Source organism: Cynara cardunculus, unplaced genomic scaffold (genome assembly GCF_001531365.2).
Source record: "Cynara cardunculus var. scolymus isolate 2C unplaced genomic scaffold, CcrdV1 Un_Scaffold_3297, whole genome shotgun sequence".
In the NCBI taxonomy this organism is placed as follows: domain Eukaryota; kingdom Viridiplantae; phylum Streptophyta; class Magnoliopsida; order Asterales; family Asteraceae; genus Cynara; species Cynara cardunculus.
In genome coordinates, this window is record NW_020201420.1 from 1 (window position 1) to 12,648 (window position 12,648).

The 12,648-nt window shown below is 32.4% G+C and overlaps 2 protein-coding genes across 3 annotated transcripts; one reads left to right on the forward strand and one right to left on the reverse strand.

The window, feature by feature from the left end:
- The first annotated feature begins 6,272 nt into the window (after positions 1 to 6,272).
- Positions 6,273 to 7,980, forward strand: LOC112503574 (putative pectate lyase 2). 2 transcript variants are annotated; one of them, XM_025107587.1, is made up of 4 exons: positions 6,273 to 7,013; positions 7,100 to 7,203; positions 7,323 to 7,480; positions 7,608 to 7,980. In XM_025107587.1, exons 1-4 carry the CDS (start codon positions 6,273 to 6,275, stop codon positions 7,808 to 7,810), a joined length of 1,206 nt encoding a protein of 401 aa, XP_024963355.1. In that variant the 3' UTR covers positions 7,811 to 7,980. The 2 variants fall into 2 exon arrangements, with proteins under 2 accessions (XP_024963355.1, XP_024963354.1); XM_025107586.1 differs by having other exon boundaries at positions 7,323 to 7,461; positions 7,592 to 7,980.
- Positions 7,981 to 8,326: 346 nt separating this feature from the next.
- LOC112503575 (histone H4-like) lies at positions 8,327 to 8,836 on the reverse strand. The gene has a single exon (XM_025107588.1). It carries the CDS (start codon positions 8,793 to 8,795, stop codon positions 8,484 to 8,486), a length of 312 nt encoding a protein of 103 aa, XP_024963356.1. The 5' UTR covers positions 8,796 to 8,836; the 3' UTR covers positions 8,327 to 8,483.
- Positions 8,837 to 12,648: the final 3,812 nt, after the last annotated feature.

Consider the following 12,648-nt stretch of genomic DNA (forward strand, 5'->3'; position numbering starts at 1 on the left):
GACTAAGATAAAGAAGAAAATGAAATATTAAAATCATGATGTATCTCGCTGCATTGCGCGAGTACGCTTCTAGTTTAATTATGTTTATCTACAGTTGGTTACACGAATTTAAAAATAGAGCTTTAATAAGTTGTACTTATGTAAAATTACTTGTAATCTTGAATTTTAAGTAATATACATCAATAAACAATATTTCATGCATAAAAAACGGTTTTTAAGAGTTTTTGTCAAATGCTTTATAATATAGTATAGATTAGGAAAGTTAAAGAATATTTCAAAACCCATTAAGCTTGTTCGATGGGCATTTAGGAAAATGAAAATAGGATTGTCCACGTCACTTTTTTTAAAATCCCTACATTGTCTTCTAAAATTAGGTCATCCTGTTGATGGTATTTACTGCACCAAAGTTAGATCCGGACTAATCCTAGCCAATAATTGGAATTCTTACATCATCTTCTCTAAAATAATCGGTTTCTTCTTCTTCTCCAAAATAATCGATCGTTTTGGCCTTCTCTAAACAGTCAGTTGGCTTCGGACATTGACATCACCTAGTGGTGACGCATCAAGATGACTTTTGATTCAATTAGAGTTAGTTCGTTGAAGAAACACATATTCAAGTCATACCATCATTAAACCAAACTGCAAGACGGAAGGAGGTTCACCAACATCCCTTCCTTATTCTTCATTTTATACGGATTTTACCCCACAAATTATTTTCCTCTAAAATCAATCATTCGGTTTTTGAAAATGTGTATTTTGGGTTTTACGCATATGTGGATACGACCCAGAAAATTTATTTTCTGGGTTTTAAGTACATTTTAATATACGGAGGAATTCAATCGTTTTTTTCTCTCTCTATATCTCTCTCTACTATGTTTCTTTTTTGGGTTTTATGCACGTGAATATGATGAATATGGTCTCTCATTCACATGTTCATGCAACCCAAAACTGAAAGACATTGAACATGGTGTCTCATTCACATGTGCATTCAACCTACAAATTCAAAGGATGTTGAATATGGTGATTAATTCACATGTGCAACTTAAAGAATGAAATACAACAACTCATTCATAAGTGCATGCAATGCAGAGTTAAAATATGACAACTCTCATTCACATATGCATACATCCTAGAAAATGAAGGAAGTTGAATACGACGACTCATTCACATGTGCACACAACCCATAAATTGGAAGACGGCGAATACAGAGATTCATGCACAAGTGCATGCGGCCCAAAAATCGAAAGACGATGAATGCGGTGATCCATTCACATATGCATGTATCGTAAAAATTGGATGAATTAATCAGTTATGAAATATTATTTGTAGATCTTTTTGTAAATTGTTAAATTACTTTTTGTTATATTTTTTAGAGGATAAATAAAGTTTCTATAAATTGTGGTAACTTTCCTTTTACATTATTATTATTTTAATATTTTAGTTACGTTCATTTTAAACAGTCTACTTTAATGATTTTAAACAAACCAGTAACGTATTCTAAATTTCGTCTTTTCATAGATTTAAAATTGACAAAAACATGAGGAAAAAACATTGTCTAAATACAAACTTAAGGATTCATAGTTTAAAATGTTTATTAGAGGTCTAAGGAGCAGGTTTAGTCAATAATCATAATTATCTTGAGAACATGGAAATCAATTATTGATATTTTATTCATGATGAATGTCGTGATAGATTTATTTAAAATGAAATTATTTATAACGAAAATGCATGATATTCATGATAAGTAATATATTTATTCTCGACTTTTAGAAATATTTATGATTCACATGTAAATAATCTCTTATGTAAGGGTTTATGGTTGTAAAAATATTTAAAAAGACACGTGAAGTTCACATACGCTAAGTTATCATTGGGATACTAGAATATATATATATATATATATATATATATATATATATATATATTTAAACTGTAGATTTAATGTGTCTTTTGAACATATGTTTCTTACAATACGAATTAAATGAAAGTATTTTTTTATGCAATTTCATCGTAGAGATAATAGGGTTAAATGTATGAAATAGCAACCTACTTTTATAAAATTTCTTATTATAACATTCTACTTTTGTTTTTCTTTATTACAGCAATGTACTTTCAAATTATTTTTTATTAAGGCATTGTACCTTAAAAAATCTACCCATAATAGCAATGGGTAACCTGTTACCTTTTAAACCGGTTAACCCTTTGACTTTTTTGCTTATGTGACTTTAATGAGATGATGTGAATGTCACATCATTTTGATGACTTAACTAAAATTAAAATAAAAAATTATTTCAAATTATTATTAGTGATTTTCATTTTTCATTGTTATGATCTAAAAAAACATTTAATTTTTTTTACTTTTTCTTATTAAGTTGCACTAGAATTAAATATTCTCAGAGTAAAATATTTATTAAATAAATATGAAACATTGTTTTCGAGATATATTTTGTTTGTAAAAAATGTTACTTTTACTATTTTATGTTGTTCAAATAAATACACATCTTTTAAAGTTCTCTTTAAAATATTAACGAAATAAATTGTTATCTATAATTTTTTAATATTGTTATATTAATAAATAATTCAAAAAAGTCTAATTAATTTAATATATTTATACGTCAAGTAAAAAGTTTTTGAACAAATATAATATATTCTTTAAAAATAACATTTTTTGGTAAAAAAGAAACAATTCTTATTTTCCTTTTTTCAAAAACACATATTTTTTAAAAATGTTAGCGAGATAAGTTGTGTTCTACTAGTTTTATTGATATTGGTATATTAATGAATAATTTAGAATTTTTTTTAATTCATTTAATACATTTATTAAATAACATGTAAAATATCTAAATATTAAAATTAAAAATACAGTRTTTAATAAGAACTAGTAGATGCTATAATAAAATAATTTTGAAAGTACAATGATGTAGTAAGAAAGTCACATCGCTATAGTACATGTGGACAGCCTACGTGGACAATGAGATGACATGGAAACCTAGTATAATGGGTAAATTTAAATCAAAAGGTTACTCAATGTTATAATTGGTAAATTTTTTAAAGTACAATGTCCTAATAAAAAATAGTTTGAAAGTACATTGTTGTAATAAGAAAAACTGAAAGTACAATGCTATAATAAAGAAATTTATGAAAGTAGATTGCTATTTTGTGCATTTTGCCCGAGATAATATCATCGACATCTCGATCCACCAATTCTTGATGTACCATAAATCTAATATACACAAAAATACGATCCAAAATCAAAAGCAACGTTAGTAAGTGGATTCGTATCTACTTTTATTTTCTAATCCTATTTACACAATTACATACGTATACAAATCAATCACAAGTTTTATTTCAAAACCTAACTTATTTTTCAACAAAAAACCAAACCCATTTCTAAAACTCATCCATATTCTATATCTATAAATACCCTTTTCCTTATCATATTCCCATCATCCATTGCCCTAAACACACCATGAACACCCTAACCAAAATCTTGACTACCTTCATCATTTTCTTGAGCTTAGCCATGGCTCTTTCTTCCACAGCAGATCAAGAGAACATACCCGATATCAAACATGATCATTCATTGTCCGATCTACGAACAGGGACCAGTCGGTTCCTTGCCCAGAAACATAGGGGCTTAATGAAATGCAACAAGAACCCTAGACGTTGTCGTGCAAAAGGCAGCTCTGGACCAGATTGTTGCAACAAGAAATGTGTTAACGTGATGACTGATGAACATAATTGCGGTCTTTGTGGGAAGAAATGCAACCATATGGAGATTTGCTGCAAGGGATCGTGTGTGAACCCAATGGTGAACAAGCGCCATTGTGGAGGATGCAACTATGTATGCAAGAGAGGTGATTCCTGCATGCACGGGATGTGCAGTTACGCATAAACAAAGTTAAATTACATTCGTCAGTATATAACAAGTAAATCACATATCAAATAGTTGAAATGTTATTCATTAATAGTCCTTTAATCCTTTTATATGTTTCAGTATTTAATCATTAGTGAGATAATTAATTTGTATTATTATTGGAAAATAAGATTATTGTATCGAGTCAAAATAATTACATGTCATGGTTGTTGTAAACTAGCTTTAGTTTCTTGGTCATTATTAGTTGAGATCGAACTGCATTACCCTTGAGTTGAATGAAAAACCGCAACAACTGATATGACCCATGGGTTTTTTTTTCGTTTTACCATTTATTGGATTATAGGTTATTTACGTACTGATTTCATGTGAAGCTAAGGTATTAGAGACGATGTACAATATTTGGAAAGTGATTTCCAATACATGATCTAGAAATGTGTCCAAGGTACATAACCACAAAACCTAGATTCGGTTGAACCGAAAAACCCCAAAATCGAATGGATAAATGGGAAGTGTGGATAGCCATAAATGGGTCTCGAGCTAGTCCTAAATCAGTCTCTTCAAATTTGAATCAATCGTTCCCCAACAAATATCCTAGGATTAGGGTAAATGGTCTCATTGGACTAGAGGTGGTCAAAAATGGGTCCTGGCTGGGCAGGCCCAAATTGGTCCCGATCCCAAAATAGTGATTTCGTAATCGTTCCTGACGTTATTTGTCCTTGTCCCGACCCAAATACGAATAGACTCAGTTAAAGTGTATGAGCCCCGGTTATGAGAACTGGTCCTGGGTTGGGCCCAAACCGGTCTTATGTAAAAAAAATATTAAAATTCGATTTTTTATGTAAAAAAAATTAAAAAATTTTAAATAATACAAAAGTGTTATTGTAATACACTTGAAAATATGTAATTGGCTCACTTAAATACATTTAAAAAATACCTTTTTTCCGAAAATTGTGAACGTTTGTAAGTTGGTATTTTCCCATATACACCACATGACTTATATATAGTGAATTGAAGGTAAATTGGATAATAAAGTACACTTAAAAAATACGTTATATTATAATTTTGTAATTGATTTTCAATCAAATATACTTATAAAGTTAGAAATACATTTAAAAATACATTTTTTTTTTAAATCGGGTCGAACCTATAACCGTTCTCCGGCTGGGCCAGGCCAGGATGGATCTAGCATTGTTTTTTGACGAAAACCATAACCGATCCTTAACCAGCAATCCCTAAACGGTCCCAATCTATTCCGGGTCGGGTCGAGACCGACTCCTCCGCATGTGCCAAACAAGGTCAAGCCCATTTAACCATCTCTACAATGGACCAAACCCAAATCCGGTCCTTGTCCCTATGGACTAATTGGAAAGGTTGGGACCCTATGGACCAAAATTGGGTTTACTTGAACCTTTATCAAAGAAAAAAACATTGGGTTTATTCCAAAAAAAAAAAAAAAAACCTAAAGTCAACAATCAAAAAGTCAAACTTTTATAAGCTCGTGCTCTCACGTCTCTCCACATGACAAGTCAAAATCGTGTGTACCACATTGTCATGATTTCATTCCTTAACCACATATTTACATACTACTACCTCATACTTTTATCTACTTGACACTTTGGACACAATAAGTCCATTTTTTAACAAAAATAAAATAATAAAATGAATCAAAATTGAGAGGTTTTGTAAACTTAGAGTATTTGTAGTTTATATCTACTTCGATCGATAACCTGTTGATATTGTAAAATTCAGAATGATAAATTTATTGTCTACTGTAACTTCTTCATGAACATGTTATAAACCTTTCGTAAACGATTATTCATGTTATCAAATATTACAGTGATCGACAGGTTACCTGCTAAAATGGGTACTGAATAGAAAATTTTGAAACTCTATTAATCGAATGAGAAAAAAAAATTGTCACACCAGATATAAACTAAACCGAAATATGATGTACTTTGCCCAAAATGGTTTTGATTTAAATCAAGATTTTCAAATTAAGGGACCGTTTACCAAATGTTTACTCGCGTAAGTGTTTACCAAGTCATATTGCCTTCTGGATTGAATATGGTAAGGATCAAGAATCTTACGCAGTAAGAACGAGACAAAAACCAAGAGTCTTACCCAGTAAGTGAGGACGACGACTCTTACCATGGTTAGCACTTACCGCATAAATTATTGCATACAATGTCGTTTTGATGGACCAAAAATCTTACCCGGTAAGTAAGTGATAGTGTTTGGTAAACGACCCCTAAAACTTTAAGTTGTAATAAAAAAGAAAGATTTGGATTAAAAATTGATGAAAATACAATAACAAGGGTGCAAAATGTAATTATCCAATCTTATATATTTTGACCAACTTTCCATAGTTTTTCCAAACTCTCATTCCACAAGATCCATGGCCTCACTCTTCTTCATCCTAACCCTCCTAAGCTTTCATGCTTCCATCTCTCATGCAAATTACTATAATACCCCTACACCCAATAAAATCTTGAACACTGTCTCTCATGCAAATTACTATAATGCCCCTACACCTACTACCCCTAAGAAAATCTTGAATACCATCGATGCATGCTGGCGGAGATCCTCGAACTGGGCTTCTAATCGTCGTGCATTGGCCGATTGTACCATTGGTTTTGGCAAAGGTGCCATTGGAGGCAAAAATGGTGCAATATATGTGGTTACGAATCCTTCTGATGATCCCATAAACCCTAAACCAGGTACCCTTCGTTATGGGGTTATTCAAACGAAACCCTTGTGGATTATATTTGCTAAAGATATGGTCATCAATCTCAAAAACGAGCTTATCATGAATAGCTTCAAGACCATTGATGGGAGAGGGGCAAAAGTGGAAATTGCTAATGGGCCATGTATAACTATACAAGATGTGAGCCATGTGATCATCCATGGTATTAGCATTCATGATTGTAAGCCAGGGAAACAAGGGCTTGTGAGAAGCACTATGGCCCACTTGGGTCACCGTGGTGGGTCCGACGGCGATGCCATCGATATATTCCGGTCGACATACGTGTGGATCGACCATTGCTTCCTGGCTCGAGCCACTGACGGGCTCATTGATGTTATTCATGCTTCGACTTTCATCACGATCTCAAATAACTTCTTTTCTCAACATGATAAGGTAAACAAACTATACTACACATAAACGATAATATCAAAAAGGTCACGTTTTCAAATCTCTTCTTTTTAACGTATAAAATGATGCAGGTTATGTTATTCGGTCACAATGACAAAAATATTGAAGACAAAATCATGAAAGTTACCGTGGTTTTCAACCATTTTGGCCCGGGTCTCGTTCAAAGGATGCCAAGGTACGCGTATAGAGTAATCCACGTGACGAACTTAAAAATCTTTGATTTTATAACCATAGAACTAATGGAAAAGTTTGTAACGATAATCTTACGTACGTAATTTACATCAAAATTTCTAGGGTAAGGCTCGGTTATGCACATGTGGCGAACAATAAGTACGACGAATGGAAGATGTATGCGGTTGGTGGAAGCGCAAATCCAACGATATTAAGTGAAGGGAACTACTATATGGCTGCAAAAAGCGCAACAACCAAAGAGGTAAAATCTAGAAAGATTAGTATTCGGTCTTTAGACCCTTTTTACGCTCTTTCTTAAAAGAGCGCTTATCGAGAACGGAAGCTTCTTACATATATAGAAGTTTGATGATTCGTATCGAATCTTTTTGTAGGTTACGAAGAGGGAAGTTAATAAAGGTTGGAAGAATTGGAAATGGAGATCTTCGAGAGATGTTTTTCTTGACGGGGCGTATTTCATTCCATCGGGATGGGGAAGTTGTTCGCCTGGTTACACACGAGCACAAGCTTTCCCGGTTGCGAATGGGTATCTAGTACCATCTCTTACGGCCGATGCAGGACCTCTACGTTGCACCAAATACCGACCGTGTTAACTCTCTTGATGTATAACTTTCGATTCGGTTTTCTTGGTTGTATAACAATTTTTAAAGATCGTTATGAGCTACTTTGACATTTTTTTTCATTTGAGGGGCTAGAAGTGTTCACGACGAAGTGTGAACCTCGACCCTTCCATTTGCTTCCTAAACTGGATTTTTTCAGTTTTGTATCTGTATCAGTATCAGTATCAGATAAATGGAGTACTCCTCTGACTCGAATATAAATGATATGTTTATAGAGTTTGTCATTGTTGGAATTTTGCGTCTAATAGACAAATCATCAAGCTTATATATATATATATACTAGTTGTATACCAAATGCTTACTCGGGTAAATGAACACCAAATCATTTTACCTTACTTTACTGGATGAATATGGTAAAGATCAAGAATCTTACCTGGTAAGAGTGAAATTACAAAGAAGGGAAACATCCATGAATGCTTGCTCATTTTAAAGAATCATATAAAACTGTAAATTGATTTACTTCCCAAACATTACAAACAAATACTGATGTAACCCACAAAAAACAAACCCAAAACGATGATGAATCAAAGATGCAAGATCAGATTATACAACAAAGTTCAAATTTCATTGAATTCAAATACATCAGAATCAGAGTAARCATTTGCATTGATCAGATCTATTTGGTACCATAATCGAATAGGAAAACTTAGCCTCCAAACCCATACAGAGTYCGTCCCTGCCTCTTAAGAGCATATACAACATCCATGGCGGTTACCGTTTTCCGGCGAGCATGTTCCGTGTAAGTCACTGCATCACGAATCACGTTTTCTAAGAAGATCTTCAGCACACCTCGAGTTTCTTCATATATCAATCCACTGATTCTCTTCACTCCGCCTCTTCTCGCCAGTCTCCGAATCGCCKGCTTTGTGATCCCCTGAATGTTATCCCGGAGAACTTTCCGGTGACGTTTTGCTCCTCCCTTTCCCAATCCCTTACCACCCTTTCCACGGCCAGACATTTTCACACAGCTTTGCAAGAATCAAATGGGTTTGAATGTAATGAAAAATTGTGAAATAACGATTGTGGGTTGATCTTTTAAAGGTGGAAATTTTGAGATTTGGGGGGGGGGGGGAGGAAGAATTTTGGCGGATGAATTTATGATCCGTGTGAAATGGTGTGGTTGATTGTGAGCCATTGATCATGTTGAATCCAAGAGTCATATTTATTTGAGATCATGGATTGATGACGTGGATAACATTATGAGTGTTATTAAATTATGTATTATTGTTATTAAATTATGTATAGAATAAATTTATTTATTACAAATAAATACTCAATATCCAAGTAGGTTTATAAAATAGAGGAAAATTACATTCATACCCCTTGTTATAAAATCTTACAATTTTTTTCATACACTCTTATTTGGTTCTGTAATATTATTTCCTTTGTTATATTTTCTTCGATACAAGGTGGAGTGTTGAAAGATAAATGTAGCATCGTCTAAAGAATATGATAATAGAAATAGATATAAACTATTAACATTATTTATTGAGTATTGTAATCTCTATATAATCCTTCTATTTAAAAAGATTATGATTAATAAGTGTTATCAGAGGTACTAATAAACTCAAACATAGATTAACTTTTAAAACATACTTTACAAACCAGAATATTACATTTTAGCAACTATTTATAAGCTTGGAATGTTATACATCTACAAACGAGTTTACAAACTCCAAAAGTCAAACGCTCGATCTCAACTCTCGTCCTTATTACTATCACTTGGAACCTGCCGTGTCAGAAAACAAGAACACGACTGATCACGGGGGCTTAGTGAACAGATTATAATATAAACTTGAAATAATAATATGTAACATCGATAATAAAGCGAAAGACTTACAATTCAATTAAACAAAATCCATCAATTCCTATAATGTTCTTGGGGTGGCCAAATCACACAAACTATTTGTCACCGTACGGGCACACACCCCGAGTCCCCCGTGAATTTAACCATGGTCACATGGTGGGTAATCCTATGATCGATCTATCTGCCCTATAGCCAATAAAATCGACATAGCCCACAAGGTGTATTCACGTAAGCCCACGGTTGGGCCTAACACTGTGAACCGAGTTCACCTGCAGGACGCCATGACTACAAAGCCGCCATAGAAGGCATCCCAAATAATATGCCCATTAATTGGGTTGTTCTAAAAACACGAAAACTAAAACATATGTCACTTACTCGAATGACGCTCATAAAAATCAAGTTCAATGTAGTTCACAAGTTGCATAATCAAATCTATGCGAGACATATTTTAATGAAACGCCAAAAGGTTCGAACAAAAGATTCAATAAACTAAAATCAATGTATATATGTGTGTAATTACACGTTTGTTGATCATATTCAGTTGATTAATCACAGGTGGTGAACCATCTTTATGAGGGTCAACTACAACAAATAGTTGCCTAAGAGTTAAAAGAAGTGAAATATGTACCTTAGGTGGAATAGAAAAATAAAGCACGATCAAACGGTATTCACGGTAAATTTTGACTTAGTCGCATGCCTACCGAATGCGTAAATCGGTTATTACTTAAACGACGTAAAATCATATATCAATTCTACTCATAAATTATTTAGGTCCTACATGTTTATAAACAACTTAAACTTCAAACGGGACAACAAGATGCGCATTAAGAACTCAAACACAAATTTAGCTTTATACAATTTCCGTTCTCGGCTTTTAACAGCTTTTATCCCTTATTTTCGAGAACATTGTCAACCTATTTAGAGATTAATACAAAAGATACTATGTAAATGACAGTTGTAATATGATATATGATGAATCTACTAGTTTTGGAATCACCTTATTTGAATTATCCATCTATTTTATACGAATTTTACTAAACAACAGATTAATCCTGAATATAATGCAAACAGCCCCGAAAACACACTGTTTCGAGCCACTTACAATCATAACTGGATTTTCGACCCTTCATGAAAGTTGTCATATACAGTAAGAGCTTTCTAATTACAAATATGAGTTTATTCCGACTAACTTTTATGATCTAACTTCCATGATTCGCTACATTTACATGTTATAAACATACTTCAACATATAAACAGTAAAACAAGTCCAGTGGTCGCCAACTTAAGCTTAAATCATGCAATTATACTCTTTTCGACATTATATTGAACAATTGATGTGTGGTTAAACATATATCAACAATCTAACCATATTGAAAACCATAATCTACCCTGTTAATTTCTACATCAACTTTAGCCAATCCTAGCATTCTAAACATGAAAAATATCATAATTTTAACAACAAAAATCTGTAAACTTAGACATAAACATAATATATAACTAGCAGTGTACCCATGCAATGCATCGGTAAGCAAAATTGAAATGAGACAAGAATCACCAGGAGACTATAAAATAACGACAAGCTAGTTCTTCCATTTGAATTTTGAAATTCAAACAAAATGTAAAAGAGAAAGGTAAACGGTATTGGTGGCAGAGCATTGATAGAGTTAGACCAAAAAGGTGAAAGCAACCAGAAATTTTAGTCTCTTACGAAGACAAAAAAGGTCAAAAGCTTTTAAAAAATTCAAAACATGCATACAATACTTGTATATTGTGTTTTAATGGGTATTTATGTGTAAAAATGAATGTTGAAGAAAAAAAAAAAAAAAAAAGCTTTATAAGGAGAAGAGAAAATAAAGCTTATACCAAATGAGAGATTTTGAGACTATTGTAGAAGAAAAGGGAGTCAGGACGCCATTTTTGGTTGTGATGAAAAATCAGTGTATTAATAGTTCTACATCATGCATACAATCTTGTAATTAAGAGATTTTTTTATTTTGTGCTTTAAAAGCTTGTATTCAATGCATTAAAACTTGTATTTAAGACTTTGGTTTAAATGTTTATTAATATCGTATAGATTATACTATATTAAGAGTTTTAGGAGTTTAGCAGTTTTAATCCGTTAATAATTATTCACCGTTATTTAAATAAGGTACATTCGTATAAGTTAACGAATAAGTTTTTAAAACTCGAATTTTATAGTTGTTTATTCGAAAAGATAAAGTTTAATGGTTTTTTACTTCAAAAATAAAAAAGATTAATCGTTTTTTATCAAAAAAAATAGTTCATCGACTTAATCATTTAAAATGAGAAATTTAATTATTTTTTTAATAAAAAAATAATTTAAGGACTAAATTATTTAGAATGGAAAAGTTTGGTGGATTTCCTTTATCTATTTTATAACTCATAGTTTTAATTTAATATAATATATTTTTATATATCTAATAAATAAGTAACTTGGCTGCCACGTGTCGTGTTATTGTGTGACGGTTATAAAGATTTTATGCCTAAACATGTATGTAGACACAATGTATATTACTGGTTCAAATGTGCCTATTTAATTGACATTTGTCCTTGTAAACATAACTGATTTGTTTATGAAAAGGGATTTCTTTTCAAAGACTTAAATAAGCAAAAGCCTGTATTTCAATTTCTCAGATTTATAAGTCTGATATCTACAAACTTTTCCAGACTTCTTCAGCAAAAACCTTACCACCAGGAGACCCCATGTTTAGAAGAAAACCGTTATTCACTGAAGCAGCAGGAGATGGAAAACTCTGAATTCTTGTGTTTTAGAGTTAAAGTTCAGAGTTTTCTTTGTAGGCCTGATGACAAGTCTGAACTCCTTTTTCTCAGTTAAAATTCAGAGTTGTCTGCCAAACTTATAAGGCATACCAGTATAAAAGTCTGAGGACAAGTCTGAACTCCTTTTCTTCAGTTAAAATTCAAAGTTGTCTTCCAGACTTGTAAGACATACAAGTATGAAAGTCTGGGAAAATCAGAGTTA

Bases quoted from the DNA above. Each gene is read 5' to 3' on its own strand.
- LOC112503574 (XM_025107587.1), top strand. From the start codon at position 6,273: ATGGCCTCACTCTTCTTCATCCTAACCCTCCTAAGCTTTCATGCTTCC. The intron at 7,204-7,322 runs GTACGCGTATAG...CAAAATTTCTAG, and splicing joins CTCGTTCAAAGGATGCCAAG to GGTAAGGCTCGGTTATGCAC. The intron at 7,481-7,607 runs GTATTCGGTCTT...CGAAGAGGGAAG, and splicing joins GGTAAAATCTAGAAAGATTA to TTAATAAAGGTTGGAAGAAT.